The 23423-nt window shown below is 44.4% G+C and overlaps 2 protein-coding genes across 3 annotated transcripts in view; both read right to left on the bottom strand.

Moving 5' to 3' along the window:
• The window catches only part of stum (stum, mechanosensory transduction mediator homolog), a 9263-nt gene extending 5943 nt beyond the window's left edge, over positions 1–3320 (bottom strand). The window contains exon 1 of the mRNA XM_061812929.1: positions 2934–3320. Within this exon, the coding sequence (XP_061668913.1) occupies positions 2934–3111 (178 nt within the window). The 5' untranslated portion in view covers positions 3112–3320. The remainder of the gene's footprint in view (positions 1–2933) is intronic.
• A 5540-nt stretch (positions 3321–8860) lies between these two features.
• ehd3 (EH-domain containing 3) lies at positions 8861–22816 on the bottom strand. 2 transcript variants are annotated; one of them, XM_061812928.1, is made up of 9 exons: positions 22691–22816; positions 21779–22069; positions 18537–18713; positions 16867–16964; positions 14712–14853; positions 14538–14637; positions 14173–14343; positions 13261–13425; positions 8861–12553 (listed from the first exon to the last, which is right to left on the bottom strand). In XM_061812928.1, the coding sequence occupies exons 2-9, from the start codon at positions 22003–22005 to the stop codon at positions 12026–12028; spliced, it is 1608 nt and encodes a 535-aa protein (XP_061668912.1). In that variant the 5' UTR covers positions 22006–22069; positions 22691–22816; the 3' UTR covers positions 8861–12025. The 2 variants fall into 2 exon arrangements, with proteins under 2 accessions (XP_061668912.1, XP_061668910.1); XM_061812926.1 differs by lacking the exon at positions 22691–22816 and adding an exon at positions 22312–22659.
• Between the last annotated feature and the right edge of the window lie 607 nt (positions 22817–23423).

Below are 23423 nucleotides of genomic sequence, written 5' to 3' on the forward strand. Positions count from 1 at the left end.
CTGGGCGCAAACGTCTCCCGGATCCTTTTGGAGGAGACGAGCGAGCGTGCGCCCGTCCAGATATTAGCCGGACTAATGACTATAATTAAAGAAAGAAGCGCCCACCGCTCGCGTGGGAGGCCGACGACGGGCTGGGAAAAAAGGCGAGCGGGAGAAGTCAACGCAGGCAATCGGAAGAAAGAAAAATAACTTGTGGTCGTTTTGGGAGCGGTTACCCACGATGCATTGCGGGGTTATAAATGCCAAATTTACAATTTAGCGTAATTGTAAAATGAGTTATGCTCAGAGGGAGCTTGGATTTTTTTTTTTTTCTTTTCAACAAAAAGACAAGATGTGTGAGGCTTTTAAAAATTAAATTGACATTCCATTTGGTTATTACGGTATGTTTTTAGGAGGTGCAATATTAGCGAGTGCTATTTTGCAATTTTTTTTTTCAAGGGGTGGGGGGATTTGGACCAATTCATGGCGTTTCTATTCATTTTCAACGGGGAGAGAAGATTTGAGATGCAAGTATTTTGAATTAAATGTGTGGTCACGGAGCGAATTAAGCTCGTATCTCAAAGTACCAGACGGCCGCCGTACGCAAAAAGTCGACGCGATGCACACGTGAAACCCTAACGTACAAATTGCAACAATTAAGTTTGCTGATTTTGATAACGCTGATGATTGTGCGATGTCTTTATGTATCCTGACGTCGCGCGCAGGAGATGATGCTGCCCTCCAAACGTGATTACGCAGAATCAAATTGGATTATTTTATTTTGGCCTCCAGGTTGGAAAGAGCCGAACGCGCCGCGTTCGCTCGCGCTCACTTGTTGCCGAACAGCGTCCACGCGCGCGGCCCAATTGTGTTCAATTTTCAGACAGCGTTGTCATGGCAACTGGTGGCGGCCATTCAGCGAAATGTCAATGCATTCAGGCAACGCTGCAGCCACGCAGGTGCCGCGGACAATTCAGTCTGGACGGGGTGTCAAGTCGAGATGGCTGCCAACAGGAGTGGGCGTGACCTCGGGGGCGGGGGGGAGCTTTGGCGCGTCGACCGCCTCGGACGGCTTCCGTTTCTGTCGTGGGCGCGAATCTGTTTGTGACATCGCGTTAAATCAGAGACCAAAAGTGGGGGATTTAGGTCTGTTTTAAAATAGCGAAATGTTAGCCCACCTGTTCTGTAAAAAAAATATTTTATACTATAAATATTCATCCATCCATTTTCTTCAGCGCTTATCCTCACAAGGGTTGCGGAGTGCCGGAGCCTATCCCAGCTTTCAACGGGCAGGAGGCGGGGTACGCTCTGAAAATGGTTGCCAGGCAATCGCAGGGCACACGGAGACAAACAACCAATCGCACTTAGAGTGTCCAATTAATGTTGCACGTGGGAGGAAACCGGAAGTACCCAGAGAAAACCCACACAGGCACGAGGAGAACGTGCAAACTCCACACAGGCGGGGGCGGGATTGAACCCGGGACCTCAGAACTGTGAGGCCAACGCTTTACCACCTGAGGCACCGTGCCGCCACTAGAAATACTTAAGAATTTTGTTTGGTTAAAAATAAACATATTGGCATTGAAAAGGTAAACGGGATGTTTGAATTTTTTGGGGGTAGCATGAATCGATCTCGTTTGTTTATTAATTTTTTTTTTAAAAAAGCCCCTTTCAATCTAAATTTGCTTTAAAATGTCTATTGATAAAATAAATGCATTTAGATTATGTATTTTGTTGACTGGGAGATTAGCGAAAGCACACCTAGGATGTAATCAGACCTGTCAAACTCTTACGTTTGACATCACGTAGCTATCCGCCGTCCTCGGTGATGCCAAGAAAACGGTGCGATCACCTCTATCTCGAATTCACTAGCGGATATCTGCAACTAAATTGAAGATATGCACAATGAGATTTGTGTAATTTATTTTTGATGACAAAAAAAAAATGAGTTAGCGTTGTCTTTCTCTGTCGCTGCGACGGGATTAGGAGCAGAAATTGTGTCCCGCTTAGCTGTCAACTTGCATCTTTCTTTTTATGATTTTTACACTTTTGTACATGTTTGACCTACAAAATGATCAACTTTGGTCCAAGTCGCCTCCGGCGCACAGTTAGGCCGCCTGTCATGGGGGATTTTCGTCGTTGATGAAAATAAGGCCGTAGAGCTCCACAATTCAGTACTACATATTTCCAAACATGTACCTCAATTTAGAAACAAATCCCTGATTTCACTTGACGTGCGCTTTAAATGGTGTGAATATCGCGGCTCTCAAACTCGAAGCCCGGGGGCCAGCCCAGGCCCGCCACATCATTTTTTGTGGCCCGCAACAGCAAATCACGTGGGAACGTCCATGATTCCGACTAAAACCTGTTCCAAAATTTCAAATTGCCATTTATCCTGATTTCCGGCCTATAAGCCGCGACTTTTTTTCACACGCTTTCAACCCTGCAGGTTATGCGGTGATGCAGCTCATTTGTCCCTTTTTTTTCTAAGGGCAGCAAGGGGTATTTTTTTAACCCGACCTTTTTAGTGCCGCTCTACCATTTTGCTACTGTGTAGCTGCCCCGGCTGTTTTTTTTTTTTTTTTTTTTTTTTTATAAACCGTTTTTATTTTTTTACCAGCCCTATTTGTACTACCGGGTAGGCATTAAAACTTTGAAAACGCTTTCTGTTTACCGTCTTTGTTTGTAAATATCTCGTGTTTCAATGTGGGCACTTGCGGCTTTTACACAGGTGCGGCTTATGTACGTACCAAATGGTATTTCCTTTACAAATGTACTGGGTGAGGCTTATAATCAGGTGCGCTCTGTAGGCCGGAAATTACGTTACTTTATTATCATTGAGATATCAATGATGTATGACTTTTTTTTTTCCCCCAGTTACTTGACAAAAGTTGAACAAAGAATTCCCTTTTGACTTTTTATGTATTGAAATAATCGCGGTAAAAGTCACTCACCTAGGCCGGGTATGAAGGTGTTGAGGAAGAGGCAGATGACCGCCAGGGGGAAAGGCATCGTGGGTATGGCGGCCCTCAGGGGTCCCTTCTTCTCTCGGACTGCCACCACCACCCCTCCCGCGGGGACGCCTTTGGCCCCCGAGCTGTCCCCCGCGGCGGTCCCCTCCTTCTGTGCCATCTTCTCTTATTTGCGCTGAATTAAACGTCAACACAACCCAAACTACTGAATTGCCGTAGTCCTAAAAAGTCTCTCATCTGTGATGCCGCTCATTAGGCTGCGGGCGCTCATAAAAATATGATATTAATAAGGAAAATAACAAGAGAAATTCCTGCAAAGATGAGTGTTTCCTGGGTGCTTTTCTTTTGGACCAATGTGTTCTCTGAAAGAAGCGCTCGCAAAGAATGGTGCCCGCTTCTTTTTTTTTTTTTTTTTTTTTTTTTTTTGACTCCCTCCTCCCGAGCACATTGGCGACATTTAAAGGGACAGCGCGCTCCTTCGTGGACACGTGGTCACGCCTCCACGTTCATCATGTCAATTAGTCGCACTAATGGAATTGTGCATGAAAAATGTCTTAATGCAAAGAGTCATTTATGCCATCATACGCCCAAAATCCATCTTGGTTTCAGTGCTGGGAGACGATCTTACTCAATGCTACTGTTAGTAAACAAAAAAAAAGATAAATATGAATGTTGTAAGACAATTATTGCTATCGTGCGTCAATCATGTATTTTTTTAAATGCCGCGAGGCAGGAACGTTAGTGTCAAAAATAAGGGGAAGTGTATAAACTGCTCAACTATAAAATGCTGAGACGGATAAATTGACGCTACTGAGTTAAATGAAAAGTACTAAAAAGCACTATTGCAAATTCATCCATCCACACATTTTCTTTGCCGCTTATCCTCACAAGGGTCGCGGGGCGTGCTGGAGCCTAGCACCCAAAGTCACTGTACTATGACACCATCAATGACCCTCCAAAAACTACATGAAATTATGTTCATGTTGTGTATTACTCAGCATTGCAATCATAAAGTGCATTAACCCTCAAAAGTCACTTGTTTATCTTCCGTCCTTCCATTTTCTTTGCCGCTTATCCTCACCAGGGTCGCGGGGCGCGCCGGAGCCTATCCCAGCTGTCAACGGGCACGAGGCGGGGGACACCCTGAACTGGTCGGCAACCAATCGCAGGGCACATAGACACAAACAACCCCGCTCACAATCACACCTAGGGGCAATTTAGAGTGTCCAATGAATGTCTTTTTTTAGGGACGAGGGAGGAAACCCACGCAGGCACGGGGAGAACAAGCAAACGCCACACAGGTCGGGGCGGGATCGAACCCGGGACCTCAGAACTGTGAGGCCAACGCATAACCACCTGCCCCACTGTGCTGCCTCATACTGTTATTGTAAGTCAAAAATTTTGTGCTTATAATTGTTAGCACAAATGCTATTGCGTGAGACAAATATTTACATTAATGCTGCGCTGTTAAAAAACAATTTGTTCAATAAATGCTAATCGATAAAACAATGGATAAGTAAACGCTAAGAGAGGCATTCTATCATTGTACTCATGTTAATTTTCAGAATTATTTTCAATCCAAGATCTATTGTACGAATGCTGAGAGGCGCACATTCACGCAAGTGCAGAAAATTCGAGCGACAAGGCGCTCGTTCCAAGTTGGACTCCTCCTCTGTTGCTTGCCTGATCTGTTTCGTATCGTTTTATAATTTAAAACAAATCATAGCAAACATAAAGAAGACAATAAATATTGCTCCTTAACAATTTAACAACTGTAAATGGTCGCCGAGCTTCTCCTTCTTTGGGGTTCGTTTCCTAGCAACCAGAGAAGCTGCGGGTAATTACTTGGGCCCGATATTGATCTTCCGCATTTTTGGGCTCCGTTTCCAATTTTAATTTCCTTTTAAGATTAAGTTGTTGCATTTACAAAAAAAAAAAAAAAAAAAAAAAAAAGGCTGACAAGGTCATTTGTGTCTAGAAGAGCAAAGCAAAGCTGGGTTGCGTCTCCGAGGGCCAACGTGAACTCGGAATAAGCGAGAGCCTATCGCCATGGCAACATGAGAGGGTGGCGGGCGTTTGCCCCTTCATCATTTCCAAACGTGTGTTTAGCTGCGGGTAAACTTTAATGTCTTTCAGCAAAAACGATCGGCCCCCCAAAAGCCGGTTTCACTGAGTCAATATGAAATTTTGGAGGATGTCCGTCTTCAGGGTCGTCGTCGCGGGCGACAAACGTGATCACAGCCCGAAGTGAAACGGTCCATGTCGAAGCCAGGGAGCCATTTTCCTTCCCGGCATCTTGCGAGGTGTTCGTCTCCCGACTTCTCAGGTGGGAATGAGGAACAGGTGTGGCGAAATGGACAAAATTGTACCGCTGCTCTACGTGAAGATGACCTAAAAAAGGTCATCAAAGGAAAAAAAAAAAAAGTAAATGTATGAGATGCCGTACCCAACAAACGCTGGAAAATAACAGTCACCCTGGCCTCAATTTGGACATTTTCACTTCGGGGTGTGCTCACTTTTGTTGCCAACACAGTTTCGACATTAATGGCTGTGTGTTGGATGATTAATTGACACTCTTAAAAAGCAGTACATCGACTAAACGTTTGCGCAAAGTGGCATTATTTCCCCCATCGATGTTCTACGAAAATATTTTATGATTTATATTTAGAAAAATGGAAGCGTTCTAGTAAGATCTTGTGACGTGTGAGAGACCAAAAGACTGAAAACAGAACATTACCATCAGCAATTTGCGAAGTGGAGAAAGAGCGCCGCCTGCTGGCCGCAACGACCATTCGGCAAGTTCACATTTGCATATGTATAAACGACTCCGATTATTACGAAATTACTTAAAAATTACTGTTAGGGGTGACGTGTCTCTCTACTTACAAGTACAATAATATTAAATGACTGTACAGTATAGAGGTAACAAATCCAATGAGCTCTCCTATCTAAACAATATGAACATGAAAATAATGTGAACTACATTTGTTAGTATTTGAGGGATCTCTAGGTGGCAGCAGAGCTTCATATAAGTGTTGAAGAGACGTCAACCTGTGGTGCGGGGGTGGGGGGTCATTTATTTAAATTAGTTTTTAGAAGATAAAACAATGGCGGCAAGGTGGAAAGCGTTGGCCTCACGGTTCTGAGGACCCCGCCTGTATGGAGTTTGCATGTCCCCCCCCCCCCCCCTTGCCATGCGTGGGTTTTCTCCGGGTGGGCACTCCGGTTTCCTCCCACATCTCAAAAAAACTTGCACCATTAATTGGAGACTCTAAATTGCCCCCAAGTGTGATTGGCTGTTTGTCTCGATGTGCCCTGCGAATGTCTGGCGACCAGTTCAGGGTGTACCCCGCCTCGTGCCCGTTGACAGCTGGGATAGGCTCCGGCGACCCTGGTGAGGATAAGCGGCAAAGAAAATGGAAGGACGGAAGATAAACAAGTGACTTTTGAGGTTTAATGCCCTTTATGATTGCAATGGTGAGTAATACACAATATGAACATAAGTTCATGTAGTTTTTGGAGGGTCACTGATGGTGTCATAGTACAATGACTTTGGGTCCAGTTCGGGTTCAATTCCCGCTCTGTGCCGGTGTCGAGATGTGCCCTGCGACTGACTGGCGACCAGTTCAGGGCGTAGTCTGCCTTTGGCCCTAAATTGGCTGCGATAGCCTCCAGAACTAAGAAAATGGATGTCTTTTCAATTTTAACTTCAATTTTTTTTCCACATAACTTTACTCTATTTATTTGCTAGTTAAAGCAGTTTTTAAGTTTGAAACTTCTTATTGATCAACATCTACAATGAAAACCCCACTATCTATTTATTTTTCATTTTTTTTAATGAATAGTGTGTGGATTATCCTCTTTGAAGCGTTGTCGGTGACTAGTAGTGGACTAAATGTTGGTTTAAAAGTTAGTAAAGGAGTTAATAATGACATAATGCCGTTTTCACTGTTTGGTTGTAACATTTATAGGTCGAAAACGAACCCCCTGGTCGAATTGACCCCGGCGTCGTTATTTTTCATCCTCGGAGAGGAAACAAAGTGTTCAAGTGTGTTTTGTGTACTGTTGAAGTAACATCATCTTCGCAACAGTTAACAATCAACTCTTCAAGAAGTTTCCACCTTGACTGCTGCCGTTAATTAACATCCCGGTGTCGCCGTCGGCTTCTTGCGACTTCGCACCTTTGCCCCTTCCCGTGAAATGAGGTCCCCCCCCCCCCCCACCTCAAAGAAAATTGGATCGCCGTAGCTCAAGAATCCCAAGCGTGGATTTAGCATGATTCTCCTCCTTCGTTCGGAGAGTTGAGTTTTGGGGAAATTCAGCCCCCCCAAAGCAGTGGGAAATTTGGGTGGACCCCCCCCCCCCCCAAAAAAAAAAAAAAAAGCCTCCAGAACCAGTGCCCTTAAGAGAGAATGATGTCACAAAAGCATTCACATTTGGGTGTTTGACTGTCCCCCAAACCCACTTTGCAATGGGGAAATTTAGTCAACATGGCCATCCATTTCCTTAGCCGCTTATCCTCACGAGGGTCGCGGAGAGCGCTGGAGCCTTTCCCAGCGGTCAGGGCACACCCTGAATTGGTCGCCAGCCAATCGCAGGGGACATGGAGACAAACAACGGTCGCACCCGCAATCACACCTAGGGGCAATTTTAGGGTGTCCAATTAATGTTGCGTGTTTTTTGGGGATGGGGGAGGAAACCGGAGTGCCCACCCGGAGGGAACCCACGCAGGCGGGGGGAGAACACGCAAATCCCACACAGGCGGGGCTGGGATTGAACCCGAGTCCTCAGAACTGTGAGGCCAACGCTTTCCAGCTGAGCCACCGTGGCCCCACGATCAAGAATAGACAAAAGTTTCAAAAACCTATCCCCGAAAAGACGCAGGAACTCGGCCATTTTGGCTTGAAATGGCCATTTCGATGTCATTTTGACACCCCCCCACCCCACCCCATTGTGGAAAATGACACCCCCAAAACCAATTTCACAAAGCAGCTTGAAATTTTGTAGATTTCAATCGTGAGTAAACTCCCAAAAATGTGTTTCGAACCCATCCCCGGATGGCCGCTTTGGCCCCGGAGCCGATTATTTCTATTTCTGGGACTTCTCATGCGCGTGTTTTACATGTTTAACAGTGATGTATAGCTTCCTCGTGCATGCAAATGCGCACATCGATCACACGCGTTCTTGTGTCACTGCCAACAACAAAAAATTATGTACTCTGGATTTGTTTTTCCTCTTGGAACAGATAACTCGCCGGAGTTGTCTTTTTTTTTTTTTTTTTTGTTTTCCCCAGGAATTACACTCGTCCTCAAAATAACCTTTCGCTTCCTATTTGTTCACATTTGGCCAAAACGTGTCACACCGATGCACGCACATGCCCTAGCGAGTTGTTATTATTAGTGTGTGTGTATGCAGGAAGTACCAAACGAGGAAAACCTCCTGAACAAGTGTGTTGTCACTCATAGATGCAGAAAAAAAATCCTTTTTAATACTTAAATATTTCATAGTAATTAGCCCCCCCCCCTTTCCCTATAAATATAAACTTATAAATAAGTTGGAAATACATATTTAGAAAAAAAATTATATATATATATTTAATGGTAATTATTCGTTGCCCAAAACACAGGAAGGGGGGAAAAAAAGGATAGGGATTAGTTGCTGGGATAGGCTACATCACTAGCATGGTCCTTGTGAGGATAAGCGACTCTTGATAACGGATGGATGAATTGGGTGAAAAATAAAAAAAAAAAGAATGTTGAAATTCTGTTACTTTTAGAATTCCAAGATATAATATGTTAAAACATTTCTTGCCTGTACCCGTTGTATTTACTGCGCACCTGAACAAATTGTAGTAAAAAAAACTTTGGAAATGATCCAATTGTGTAAAAAGATGACAATATCAACCAGGATGATGTTCATGGCGCAATTTATTGTGCTGATGGGGAAGCGGGCCATCCAGAACAAACAAACAAACAAACCTATGGAAACCTTTTCTCAAAGGACATTAATTACATTCACATTATCAAAGATTTTTCGCAAAATATTGACATTTTCAATACTTTAGAAGTTCAACTGAAGTGGAGTGAAGGAGGGTATACTGGCATATAGCGACAGTGATATAGACGATGATTATGCGATATAGCTCAACTAAACGTCAATTAGTGTTAATGAGCCTCATAAAAATAGTGTTGCCGCTGCGGAAATGTTAAGCGTTAACATACTTCATGGATTCATACAATAATATCACACACCAGCAGCACACATAATTGGAAGTCACAGTAAAACATCAGAACATTTAAGACATCATTTTGAACAGGTTTTTGTCTAGTTTTTTTTTCCTATTTCAGTCTAGTCTGCTTTTTATTTTTTGAGCAACCCGTCTGACTCTTTCCCCCAAACGAGCAAACCAGGAAGGCCAAAACACTCCAAAAATAATCCACACGTTATATATATATATATTTTTTTTATAACAGGTTAAACTACATTTTTTTTTTTTTTTTGACTCGCCCTGAATCCAAACGTCCATTGTTCACATTGTTGATTCGTTCCGTCGTGTCCCGGCGGTTCACAGCCGTGTCGACGAAAATATTCTTTTCCACTGTTTCTTGCTTTTAAAGACCTTGTAAAGTGAATCCCTAGACTTGCTTTGAAATACACGGTCCACGTTTGTAGTGAACTGCTGAAAACATGAACAGAGACTGAGGATTATGTAGTCCTTACACTTGCTTCCAGTTAGCTTTAGAATAGATTTTAAAGTTCTGTAACTGATAATAATAATGATTAAATGGTTTAGGTCCTGAATACATGAAAGAAATGCTAATGGTTACAAACCCAGTCGGGCTCTGAGATCGACTGCCTCGGGTCTAATAATGGAGCGCAGTGTCCAAAGCAAACATGGTGGAGCAGCATTTAGCTAATATGCTGAAAAAAAAAAAAAAAAAATGTATTAAGTGGCCAACAGAGGTGACGTCAGCCCCGAGTGTGAATGTATTCAAATCCAGATTGAAAACGTTTTTTTTCCCCCCTCATACATTTGAGTACTTCCACTTTTCAGTGATATTTCTTGCACTAAAATCTGTTTTGTCAAATATTTTTATGCATGTATTTGAATGCTTTTAATCGCGTAAAGCAGCGGTGTCAAACTCATTTTTGTCACGGGCCACGTTTTACTTACAGTTCCCCCTCGGAGGGCCGTTACGACTGGGAAACCATAAAAATATTTAACCGCCTCCATCAAATTTACATGTGAAATTTATGAACTTATTTTGGAATCAGAAATCGAGAGTAACGGGTTTTTCAACTATTGTTGTTCGGTAACACAAAAATTGCTTTGAATATCTCAACGTTATCATTTATGAGGTGACAATTTGAAATTTTGGTACAAATTTGAACAAAAATCGTGGAAGTTGACATGTGAGTTTTGCCTTCACGGGTCACATAAAACCATGCGGCGGGCCGGATCTGGCCCCCGGGCCTTGAGTTTGACACCTGTGACGTAAAGCATATCGAGTTACCTTGTTTTTGAATCGCGCGTTCCATACACATTTTCCTTTGCGTTGCGTTTTGAGCACCTTCATTAGCATCAGCGGTTAGCCGGTGCATTTAGCCCGCGCCCTGAAAATACATCTCCCGTTTTGATCATCTGCCGGTTTCCGCTTTAGACCGCGTCGTTGTCGGCCGTGATTGTGCGCACGTCATGGAAAGAAAAGCGCAAAAGTGAGGTGAGGAAACAAAATTTCAAAAGTCCAATGTGTCAGCGTGTGGGCAGTAGCCTCGCGACTGCGTGTCCCGCGTTTGAGCGCCTCGTTGTCGTGGCGTGGAAAAGCCCGACCATGCTCAGGTGGGATATTTTCCAGCGGATTTTTTTGCGTCTCAAACGTAAGAAGACACTGGACAAAGTCGCATCCATTTTTCTCGGGTGGAGTACTCTTATTTGATTGATAGCTCGGGTGGGTGTGGTTTCAATTCATTCAGCAATCGCAGCATATTGAGAACGGAAACCATTGCTTGATTTTGGACAATTTTAAAGCCTTATTTTACATATATATATATATTTTTTTTATTATTCAAATGTGGCAAGGACGCAAGCCAAACTGTCGTGTGTGAAGCGATTTAGTTTCACTTTACAGGATCTTTAAAATTAGGTCTAAATCAGGCTACAAGTGGCAAACCAAAAAAAAAATCTAACAATTCAGTTACATCAGTACTGTATAGAACTAGTAATTTTTATTATTTTATGATTAGCTCCTATAATATGGGAGTCGTAATTACTGAAGGGTATCCACCAAGCCACTTTTTGGTACCCTCTGGTAGTTATGTAAAGGGCGGGGCTAGAAACGTTGCCATCTGGTGATTGGTGGTGGTGGTGGGGGGGGGGGGGCATCCTCAACCAAACTCTTGTGGAAACTATTCATAAATTCAGAGTTCACACCGCTAATGTTGTTCAGACAAGACACCACAATCAAAACCATAATCAAGCGTACTTATCCCGTTTCTATTGATCGCGTTGGTAAAACTAAGCCGCCTACGAGCAGAATCTGGATTTAGAATTCGGAACTGTGTGCGCAGGCAGGTCCAGATTTCGAGTTGTGGCCCTTTAGCGTAGTACCACATTGTGCCACAACATGCCTGGCAGCACTGAGTTCTACTAGGAGAAATGCAGGAGAATTACAAGAAAGATAAAGCAGTGATAATAAATCCCAAATAGAATAATATTTATAGTTGTATGTGTTGCTCCTCTGTAGGTGTTAAAGTAGGAGTTTTTTTTGAAGGATTATAATTTCTGTTTCGTGAACGCATAAATGGCATTTCGCATTATGTTAGCATGAAGCATTTAGCCGACTTTCATTCTCCCAAGTTATGGAATATTTAACTGTCTTGTTTTTTTGGGACAGTTTTACCCGTGCAGTTTCTCCATTTGAGCCAGAGGTTGTCTTTTCATTTCCTCAAAACGACGTTATGCGACAGTCTCCTTTGTACAGCGAGAGTGAAAACGGGTGCGAACGAATACCAATCTGCAGGTTTGTGACGTTTTCGGGCGTTGGAGCGTTTGGGATGAGCCACGTCGGCCACGTTCACTCCGGTACTTTCCTCTTGGAGGGAGGCAGCAGATGTGCCGGCAGCTCGGTGGGCAGCTCGTGTCCCTCCAGCTTGACTTTAATGAGGTGGTTGGCCAGCGCGAACTCCTCGTCGTCCAGCATGCCGTCCTTGTCGATGTCGGCCAGCTTCCAGATCTTGCCCAGCACCGTGTTGGGCAGCTTGGACTTGACCATCTCTCGCTTGGCGTTGGCGCCCGTCACCTTGCCGTTGACCGGCGACAGAGTGTAGAAGATCTCGTCGTAGGCCGGCTTGTCTCGCGCCACCACCCACTCGGCCTCGTCGATGCCCTCGCCGGCGCCTTCGCCGTAGCCGTGGCCGAAGGGTCCGTTGAGGGTGCCGTCGAAGGCGCCGCCCTTGACCACGGCGTTGGGCCGCTGCGTCTCCTCCTGGCGCACCAGCACCATCAGGCCGGCGATGTCGTGGGCCAGCATGTCGTCCACCGCCTCCAGGAGCTTGGACTTGAGCGGCTGGAACTTTGTGAGATCCTGAGATTGGAGTTGGTCCTGGAAGGGAGGCGGCAGAGATGGCAGAAGTAATACCAATACTAATAATACTCCACAGAGTAGAGTCTTCTCCGCAACCCTGCCTAATTGGAATGATTAAAATTGCTAAATATATAAAGTAAGGCTTCAAACTTGTGGAAAATCAAGTCATCTCGGAAATGCCGCGTTGTTCAGTGAGTCTGCAAAGGCTGCTGAACGTTATCAGCGATATGCGGGACACATCCACAACAAACAGACGAAGCATGCTGTCGGACGCTTGAACAATATTTGGACAAATGTTGCACGTACTTGAATGACAAACGTTTTGCTGTGCTAGCTTGCGTTGGCCCCGCTTTTATGTTAGCTAAAAAAATGTTTTCGTTCTTACGTTTTGAAGTAACAAAAAATTCTAAATTGGCTATTAATAACTGGAAAAACACTTTTTTTTTTTTTAAATAGACCGAATTCCACAAAATGTAAAAAAAAAAAATGCTGGAAGCTGTTTGTTTTGTTTTCTTGTCAGAATCATTTTATTGGTTTTATTTTGTTCATTTATCTGCTATATAAGACCTGACGGTGATTGACTTTCCCCGTCTCTCTATTTATATTTTTTTTATTGAACGTCTTATCATCCAGGAGGTTGGAAAAACGAAAAACAATCTCCGACTTTGACAAAGTAAGGAGTCAAAGCCGCAGAATTGTTTTCCTTTCCTTTAGCCCTTCCGTACCTGCATCCTCTTCAGATTTGGAAAATCTCCCGGCGATATCTGATGTTCCCTCTCGATGCGCTTGTAGATGTCTCCCAAGCTGGCGATAAGCTCCTTCTTCTTGTTGTCCCTGCCAAACACCGCCGGCATCTCCTTCTTCAGGGAGCTGATGATGTACGCGTGGACCTGCGTGACGGGATTGAAAGATTCAAATCGGGGAGGACGAGAAAGAAAGTGAGAACGTCAGGTACGAATTGTGATTTTAATTCAGATGACAATGCCCACTTTGGAGGCTGAACTGGACAGTGATCGAATTATTGTTACATGGCGGGTCGGGTAACTTGAATAACCGGAGATACATCGACAGTTTTCAGGTTTGCTTCCCCATCAAAAAAAAATATGAAAAATTAGAAAAAGGACAAAAAGTGACTCTGGGGTCCACTGTATTCATTGCACTTTTGTGGATTTTTTATCTTTTTTTTTTTTTTTTAATTTTTATTTTTCAACAACTTTAAAGAGTTAGGGAAGTTAGCTTTCGGACTAGAAAATTAGAGGAGAAGTTTGCACTCTGTTTGAGATGCTACAACAGGCTAGCCAAGTGCTAATTTTTGCCCATAGTTGATCAGGGAATTCGCAAAAAAAGGGATTTCCCCGAAATCTGTCTCATGACTTTGAAGCTTAACGCGCAGGCACGCAGTCGGCGGCCTAACTGTTTGAAAAGTGCATTCAAGCGTTTCCGAAAAGCCGCGGACTGTCTGTCCTCAGACAGGAAGGAGGAAATCAATGACGCTGAAGGGAAATCAAACGTGATCCCATTTGTTTGAACATGCACTTCACTGATAGGAAAAAGACTTCAGTCCGGTCAACACGCAAAATGTACATTTGCGAATTTTCACAGCGTGCGGACGCGCGTGTTGGGACAGCAAGCGTTACCTTGGCCAACCTGGCCCGCTTGATCAGGTCGTTCAGCTTCCTCAGCGCCGCGTTCCGCGGCAACGACTGGATGTCCTTGAACAGATCCTGCTCCTCGGCCTCGAACAGTTTCCTGTTGTCGGGGATCAGCAGAGGGTGCGACCAAAAGGAGCCGATGTACACGCGGATCACCTGCCGGGAAGGAAAAGGGAGATTTGCTTCGGTGTTCTGCACGGGTCGCCTTGCCCGTCCGTCCTATTGTGCAACATTTTAAGTTAGATTGGCTGGCAAAAATTAGATTGACATTGAGTTGGGACAAAATTCACAACTTAATGCGTGTTAAACGTAACACACTTGCACTTGGGCCGACCGTTCCGAATGTTTACCTCGGGCGTGTTGACTATTTTTCCCAATGACCACATGAGCGCGCCGTAAACTCTCATCAGCTGCTGAGTTTCGATCTGGTCGGCCTTGTTCAGCACCACCCTGACGACGAAAACAAAACGATCCTTCATCGATGAATTTGATACGCGGGGTACAAAGGTCCGGTCCCTACGTACCTTATCTTGTCCTCGTGGTTCTTCAGCGCCTTTATCACCTCGGAAAACTCGTCAGAAATGTCCAGTTTGTGGGCGTCGAAGAGCAAGATGATCCGGTCCACGCGCTCGGCAAACCACTCCAAGACGGCCGCAAAGTCGTAGCCTGAATAACGAAACGCACGCAAAAAAAAAAAAGTGACCATTTTTATACACCAAGTTATGGATCATATATGTTCTGTCAGCATGGAAGCAATTAGAAGACTATTTTACAAGATGTTGATGTCCAAAAATATTAGCTTAACCTTACAAAGCATGCAGGGAGAAATCCATTAGCGTGTTTAATACCAAAGGACTGCAACCAAGTAGTAGTAGTAGAAGCACTTGCGTTTTGAAACTTTTATTTATTTTTTTTTTTGTTATTGTGCGGCTTCTTGCGCAAAACCAACAAGCGACGCGTTGATGGTCCGCTCAAGAACGTGAATTTGGTGGCGTCATTTGCACATGGTAATATAATTGGAGTTCTATTTTTGCAACCCACGTGACAAGATTCAGCAAATTTTTTATTTTTTTTTTAAATGTCCCCAAATTCCTCAAAGGTGACAATAACGCATTGTTAACTTCTTGATTAGCAACATGTTGACATCTATCAGACAATACCTCCATAAGGACATCTACGGAGGCAGCTATAGCCTGATAACTCCTCCTCTGGACACACACACATAATATACAGTATACACACACACACACACACACAACAGGGCTGCACAGAGATGAAAGAAATAATAAGACAAAAAGGGACATGAGTACAAAAATAAAGCACGTAACGACATCGTGTATGTGAGAAACAGCGCGAGTGTGCGAAATAGTGCCGCGTTGGGTTATGCGGCTACTTTTGTCCGTGACGGCCGCCGTTTAGCGTTGGGAGTGGTGGAGCCGCGGCTGCCTGAAAAGGATGCTGGGAATCGTTGTTTGACTTTTACATGTCTCTTAATGTTTGCTTACTGATGCAAATAGTAAAGTATTTGAAAAATGCATAAACACTGGAAAAAAAAAAATGGTAAAAAGCAGCAAAAAGCTTCTTTGTTGCAGCAACGGCGACCCCCCCCCTCCCCCCCAACAGCCAGGAATGACTGTGGTGGTGGTGTTGTTGTGAGCATTGCAAAACACGCTATTACAAGAGAAAACAGAACAGGACGAGACAATAAGTTCTGTTAGCAAGTACAGCTGCGTCCATGAGCGTAGCATCTTCAGCCTTGCACTGGCTGTTGTGTGAGTGCTAGCTTCAGCGCTAATCTTGCGGTTTAGATTTTGCACCGTAAATGTTATTTCTGGGAAAAAATTTAAAACATACGCTATTTCTGTTAGCATGTGCAAACATTAGCTTAGCATCTTTAGTTTATTGCCACGTCTTGGCCGCAAAACAAATCCAGTACACCCTCAGTTCTTGACCACAATCCGTTCCAGAAGGCGGTTCGAGAAGTGGTTTGTTCGAAAACCGAATCGACCACCGCGCGTGTTATGTTATTTCCGTTTTTTTTCTTTTTCGGGGGTTCGTTTGAATTCACAATAACAAGACGCGTCGTGGGTCACCTGCTCTGGCCGCGCGCGTTATGTTACTTCCGGGTTTTGTTCGGGGCGTTCCAGTACCGATTTTCGTTTAAAAGTAGAAGCAAAAAAATCTCAAAATTTTCGTTCGAGAACGGGAACGTTGGAGAACTGAGGCTGTACTGTACATATTTACCACTTTTTTTTTTTTTTTTTTTTTTTAATTTTCACTGGCTTAACAGTAAAGTCTACTTTACAAAAAAAAGGTTTGTGGTGCCGACAGCTGGTCCATGTTCTTGAAATTTTTACCGTTAAATTCTCAAGATTCAACTTTGTTAAGAGCTGTGGTGTATATGACGACAACTTGACCGTTTAGGATTGCAACGGTGTGCGTGTGCGATCCAATCAAAGCTCATTTTGGACGCTTCTTCCTGTTCTTTGAAACCGCAAGGACGTAATCCTCCCGAAATGCTGACTTTGTAGGATTCAATGGCGGCGGACTGGTCGGGTGTTAGATAAGCTCAACGGGTCCGTTGAATGAACACACACGCGCACGCACACATCACGCAAGCACATACACACAGGGCAAAAGCAGCCGGAGGTAAAAAGCGTCACGAATTGTGTGTTTTACCTCGACTGATTCTCTGTTTCTCTCCAGAAAGGATCCCCGGGGTGTCGATCACACTGATGCTCTCCAGCACCGGGTTAGTCAGCTGGGCGCACACGAACCTACAAACAGATCGCAGCGGTGTAAACGTGTCAAAACAAACCCGCCACGAAGCTCGGCTGTGTGAAATAATGCATGGCCACTTTACGCCAAACGCATTTTACCATTGCTAGAACACAAGCCCCCCTCTTGAGATTGTTGTGAACATTATTTATTGATATTTTTAATAGGTTGCGCTAAAAACAACAAGAAGAGGTACTTGAGGGGAATTAAGGGTGGGGTCGGGTCAAAATAAAAATGTGCAGTCATCGATAACCAGCCTCCTTTTGACACAAAAAGTCATATTTGATCCACAGTGAAACACAGGGCTGCACTTTTTGTCCAGTAAGAAGATCCCAAGCAAACACAAAACATGTGCCAAGGAAAACAGTGACCTCTGTTCTCAGCGCACAAAAATTTTTCTGCTGCGTGTTTCCATCTTGTGTCCCAGTGGGAGGAGGTGGGAATACTCTCGACCTTGCACCTTAACTATTCAATCGCTGCTCGCTGTCATTTCACGCCGGCAAACTCTTGACAGCCGCGCAGCCTAAAGGCCAAAGGACCTTTCCGACCTGCCAATCGCTCGTACAATAATAGCCAATCAGATAGCTGCTTTATCTTAACACGCCCCTCTCGCCGTACCGTCCCACAAGCAATGCCGGTCGTCAGTTGCGTGCGCTTGGAAAAGTTCACGTTACAAAGAAAATGGTCCTCAGATGCGCTTGGGGAACGTGCAATTGTGATGAAAGACGCTCGCCATTGTTGTTCCTCCGGTTCCTATGCAGTTTCAGAGCAAAATGGCCGACTTCCTGTCAGTGTCTTTAAGAGCGAGGGTTCTTGATGCTTTTTGTGGGCCGCCTCATGATTTAAAAAAAAAAATATATATATATATATATTCCAATTCCAGTCAGCGCTACTCGGCCAACTTTTGTGGTTCCCGATTTCGACAACCACCAAATGTAAACTTTCACCGGGGTGACCACACTTTTGTTTTTAATGTATGAGCGAGCCAAAAGACAATTTCCCTTCATTTTTGTCTTCACACCAACACGACATCCCAAAATATACACGCAGTAGCGTCACATGTGAAGTTAAGAACCAAACAAAAACAAAAAAAAGTGCCCTTGACAGTATTTCCACCGATTGATACAAAATTAAGAGGAAATTTCCTTGGCACAGGATGAACATTAAAAAAAGTCCAAAGACCCTCCAGAAATCCGCCCACATGAGCAGGCAGATGGGCGATGATTAGTTGCCATTTTTTTTTTTTTTTTTTAGCCTGTGGCATTTAATGTGGGCGGATTTGGTATCAAAGCCTGACAATCATTTTGATGATTCACCACTGAAAAGGAGGCATGAGGGACATTAATTTGATCTTGGGCCAGGCAAAGGACGAGATGAGAATTTGCCCCCACCCCTCCCGCGAGCCAGGACACGCACACGGATGCGACATACACGACGGCGCGGGAGGTAGAGCAAAGCCTGACTGGTGAGTGTCAGAAATGCAATCGCAAAGGAATGTCACGGCGCGCTGCGGATTCTCTTTTTGGTTGTCTCTCCGGTCGCTGCTTTGCATACTCGACGGGGTGGCGAACCTGTTGAGGAAGGCGTTCCCGAAGGCGTTGAGCTTCCTGAAGGGCTTCTTGGGGTCCACCACCAGGGCGTTGCCGGGGATGACGCCCTCCGTGTCGCCGTGCATGACCGCGATGAAGGAATCCGTGGTGGGCTCGGGCCCGATGCGCATGCCGGGGAAATCTTGCTCCAACAGGTAGCTGTTGGGACAAGCGAGGCGTCTGATGATAAGATGATTGCGGCGTTTTAAAAACAACACAGTTAGGCTCTGGTAAAAAGTTGGAAAGGATACCAATATAACCCATACATGCTATTTTTCCGCATCCTTTTGTTGGACTTTTGCTGCGCAGCAAAAAAAAAAAAAAAAAAATCATAAGGCTTTTTGAGCTTATGTGACACATTTGACGCCTTTTGCTAGGTAGAACTGGTGATGCACAATTACTATGCCAGCACTAAGCTATGTTTCTCAACTAACAAGTGATAATTCCTTTGATTTGTAATTGTGCCTTAAAGCAGATCAAAAATGGGGTGCAGTACATAGCTACATCCAGCAGAGGCACTGTTGAGTCAGGCTCAACTAGTTCAAAATCAAGCCCAACGCCCAGCAGTCCTTCCCATGTTCAAACGGAATTCTTTTCAACAACCTTATCTATTTTTAGAACGTACTTGACCACATAACATTGCTCAGAAACAATGCACGGAGAGTCGCTTGTTAAAAGGAAAATCAGCCACGCTTCTCTTTTAGCCCTCTTTTAACTTCCAACTTTCCCAAACGTCCTGGGACAGATGGTCCACCGCGACTTTAGCGGCTAGCCGGGTGTAATCCCCGGCAGATCCACCCCAACGTGACTTAATGCTCCTTAGAGCGCCGACAAGGAGATGGTTTTTGGAAATCTTTTCGTGGCGGCACCTGTCAAACCATTTTGCGTGATAATGATTCCATTGAACAAGCAGCAGTGTTGCCTCGATGGAATTATTTGAGAGCGTAGATCGGGGGAAGTCCGAGGGCTGCAAATCTTGGCAACCAGGACATTTTGCATTCTGAACGTTTGGATGTACCGTACGACCTAACCCAATCTCAAGATCATGCCATTTGTCGCTATGGCAACACAGTCACTGCTCCATTTTAACCCTGTTATTCAAAGACCAACGGGACATCTGAATTATAAATTGTTCAATATCAACATTATATTTCTTTGGAAATAAGTATTACGACCAATTAAAAAGTGACATCCTAAGCATTTTTTTTTTTTTTGCAATGGCAATATCTTTGAGAGTTTTTCTATATTTTAGACTGTGTAATGTAATTCTTTCCTCTTTTTAAATGTTGGAAATTTCAAATTTGAATTCACTCATTTTAAGCACATTAATACAGATTTTTTTTCTTTTTTTTTTTTACTAAATACTGGCATTTCATTTAAGGTAAGCAAACAAGTGGTAAAGGTTTTGAGTTCTCCGCCAATCGCCATCACGCATAGTACGGGGGGGAGGCAAGTGAGGGGACTATTAATCTTCTTTTCAATGTTTTAAGTTAACAGATGTAAGGATGCCCCCCCCCCCTTTTTTTTTTTTTTTTTTTTTTTTTTACATATTTGCAGTGAACACATACCTTGCAGAGGAGCAAGCAGTGCCTGGTGGAGCCATCTCGGCTGACATTATGAGTAACGTACATGTACGAATGCGTACCAGTGTTTTAATAGCACCTCAGGCAAACGTGCAAACGTTTGGGGTTCACTTTGTAGTCTGGTTAAAAGATTAAAAAAAGAAAACGCGCACTTGAACTGGAAATGAGAACCCCCCTGCTCGCTATTCGGCGCCCCCGCGCGCAACTGCACCGCTGAAAATGTCACGTAATGACTTTTATGTTCCAAAAGTTGACGTGGAAAGTGAACTCTTCATTTGGCGCACCGGGCGGAGCTCATAAAAAGCTCATTTGTTCCGGCTGAAATATTGAAATGAATCATTCATGAAGTGCGACTGCAGCGGGGGTCTGACCGAAGGTTGCCGAGCATTTTGCACATTCCTCATTGTCGCGTTAACACGTCACTGGTCAGGCCGCCGGATGGGGGACAGAAAGGGGGGTGGCGGGAGTCTAACCCCTAAACTCACGCTGACCGTTCATTCACCCGATTTCGAGTTTATAAAATGCAGGGATGAGAATGACCAATTTGGGAAAAACACTGAAAATGTCTGCCTTCTGCAATGCGTGCCTGGTTGGGAGGGTTCAAAAGGGCGGGGGTGGGGGGGGTGCCCCCCTTTGGGCAGGAATTTTTTTTCTTTTTATAAAACACATTATTAAATGGTGACCTCTAGTTACTTCCAACGGTGTAAATACAGGCCAATCATAACATTTTGAAAACTTAAAATACGAGTCCAAACGACCAAAACCATTTTGCCAAACTTCAGACATAAAAATGTAGACTGATATATCGAATAGGCTGCTGCACTTACAAGTTATACTTCGGAAATAAGTACACAAGTAATTTGTTTATATAAGAGCGAGAGAGAAAGAGAGATCATGAAATATGATAAAAGTGAGCGATAAAATGCGTGCCGGTGCTACAGATAGGCCTATCTTATGAACAGTTGTCAATTATATCATATTTGAGAAATTTACGTCCAACTTGCCGTTGTGTTTCCTGGTTTGGATATGCTCTTGGATATTTTTTTGCTCCTCGGCTTTCATAATTGATCATATCGGAACGCAGAGTGCACAGCATTTTTCCGGGAACGTCCACTTTTTGTGTATGTTCGGTTAGGCATGTTGATGCCATTTTCGTTCCTATCTGCACGGTTACACTTTTTTTCAAGCCATGCCCATCTGAAACAGTGTTTTTTTTACCCCGTGGTTTTTATCAATTTCCCCTGGCACGATCTTCATCTTTTCGCACCGAGACTTTCACCGTACTGGCAAACGTGCAGACCGCTCGACAACATATGTCTATAAGTTATAACTATGTCGTAGTAAACGGAATGCTTCTCTGTGAAATGTTAACAAGTTGAAAATACTGACGAAATACCGCCAAAATGCTGCCGCAAATCGGAATGTTGTCGTTATTAGAACCCCAAATTTAATGCAAAGTTAGCTATGCCGTTTTCTCATCCCTGAAAATGGGAAACATGAGATTTGCAGCTTAATAAAGCAAACAAAATGCTATTTCCTAATCAAATGTGGTTTAAAGTCATGTCAAATGCTTCCAGTGGTGGGAGAACTGAGTCCGCTCCAGTTTGTGTGCATGCCTTTGTTTTTTGTTGTAGTTCTCACCGTATGAAGCTGGTTTTGCCCGTGGAGTACTGGCCCACCAGCAGCACCATGGGCTTGTTGTCAAAGTCGGCGTCCTCCAGCGCCGGCGAGTGGAACTCGTGGAACTTGTAGCTCTCCTCCAGCGGCAACAGCTTGGTCTTGTAGAGCTTCTTCAGCCCGTCGCTGACCGTCTGGAAGACCTCGGGCTCCTTCTTCCTGCGGTCGTCGCCTCCCAGCCAGCTGAACATGACGGCGGCCGCGCTTCTTCTGCTGATGAGCGCTGGTGGTCTGATAGCTGGTGAGTCTTGAGATCTTTTAGGACACACAGAGAGGGGTTGGTTCCTTCATATGAGAGCCGTCATGTGAAAATGTCAGACATAAAGAAAGGCGTCCACCCGGGGGTCACTAAGCACAAAAACACCAACAAAATGTCTGTTTCTTTGAGGGGGGAAAAAATTAAATGACAAATATCTGGTATATATATTTTATCTTTCAAATCTAGTAGATCTAGGCAGCTAATTTTATGGAAGTAAGAGAGAAAAATATGTCACTACCCAAGCTGTCCAAGACTGTTTGTGTTGTGGCAATTACACACGACACACTAATTGCATTCTCTTCATCCGGGTTCTCGCAGCTTCTTCCAAGCTCCCGATGTCCCCAAAAGGGCAAAAAAGACACCTTCGGTGCTCAATATATTGCAATAATGTCATCAATAAAGTCTTCCTTCCGCAGTAACGGCGCTACGGTGCAGTGGGCGAGCACAGGAATCCCATCAATGATGCACCGAGCCGCCGCTATCCTATGCTGTCAACCGCCGTTTTGTTATTATTACTTTCCCTCCGCCGTTAGCTATCAAAGCACGTTTTTTTTAAAAACCGACCGCGGATAAACTGTACAAGATGGATGAATGGATTGAAAATAAAGTCGACGAACGATTACGAGATGAGGTCCAAGTGTTGGAGGGGGGGGGAGAGCAGCCGGTCCCTTTCTCTCCTCCTCTCGGAGCTTGTATTTAAATGCCGACTCGCTGGGGAAAACCGAGCCCACCGGAAGTGGCTCACAGACGGGCCTCGTGGCCCCGCCCGGTGCGGCCCCGCCGATGGAGCCCGGAAGTGGTGCGCCACCCAGAGGCCCAAACCGGTAGTCGATGGGGACAACAAAGATAACGCGCGACGAATGTCGTCGGATTTGGATGAAAAACACCGCTGAGGTCATAAAGGGAAACGAATTAACTGCAATAATAATAATAATAATAACGACAGAGGTGACTGCTTGTGCCTGCTTGTGCCGTGTGACTGCGGGCCCATAAGTCTCACTACCACAGGAGTAAAGTCAGCAACTCAAAATATGTGCTAGAAACAGTTCAAGAACATAAATATAAATTAAGTGGGGGGTAAAAAAAAATACTAATCAAGGTGTTGATAAACTGGGCCGTGTGACTTCTGACTTTGGCCGTGCCAAGTTCAGGAATGTCAAACTCATTTTAGTTCCGGGGACACAACTCAATTTGATCTGAAGCGGGCCGTTATTTGTGGATTAAAGTATAAATAACGATTATTATAGATGAATAAGTGCATCAGTATGCAGCTGGGAGAGGCTCCAGCACTCCCGTGACCCTCGTAATGATGAGCGGTTCAGAAAAATGATGGCTGGATGGGTCAGTATC

This window comes from Syngnathoides biaculeatus, chromosome 23 (genome assembly GCF_019802595.1).
Source record: "Syngnathoides biaculeatus isolate LvHL_M chromosome 23, ASM1980259v1, whole genome shotgun sequence".
Taxonomy (NCBI): Eukaryota; Metazoa; Chordata; class Actinopteri; order Syngnathiformes; family Syngnathidae; genus Syngnathoides; species Syngnathoides biaculeatus.

Excerpts from the sequence above, each read along its gene's own strand:
- ehd3 (XM_061812928.1), bottom strand. The coding sequence starts at position 22,005 with ATGTTCAGCTGGCTGGGAGGCGACGACCGCAGGAAGAAGGAGCCCGAG. Across the intron at positions 18,714-21,778 it reads GGCAAAACCAGCTTCATACG|CTACCTGTTGGAGCAAGATT; the intron begins GTGAGAACTACA and ends TTGTCCCAACAG. Across the intron at positions 12,554-13,260 it reads CAAATCTGAAGAGGATGCAG|GACCAACTCCAATCTCAGGA; the intron begins GTACGGAAGGGC and ends CCTCCCTTCCAG.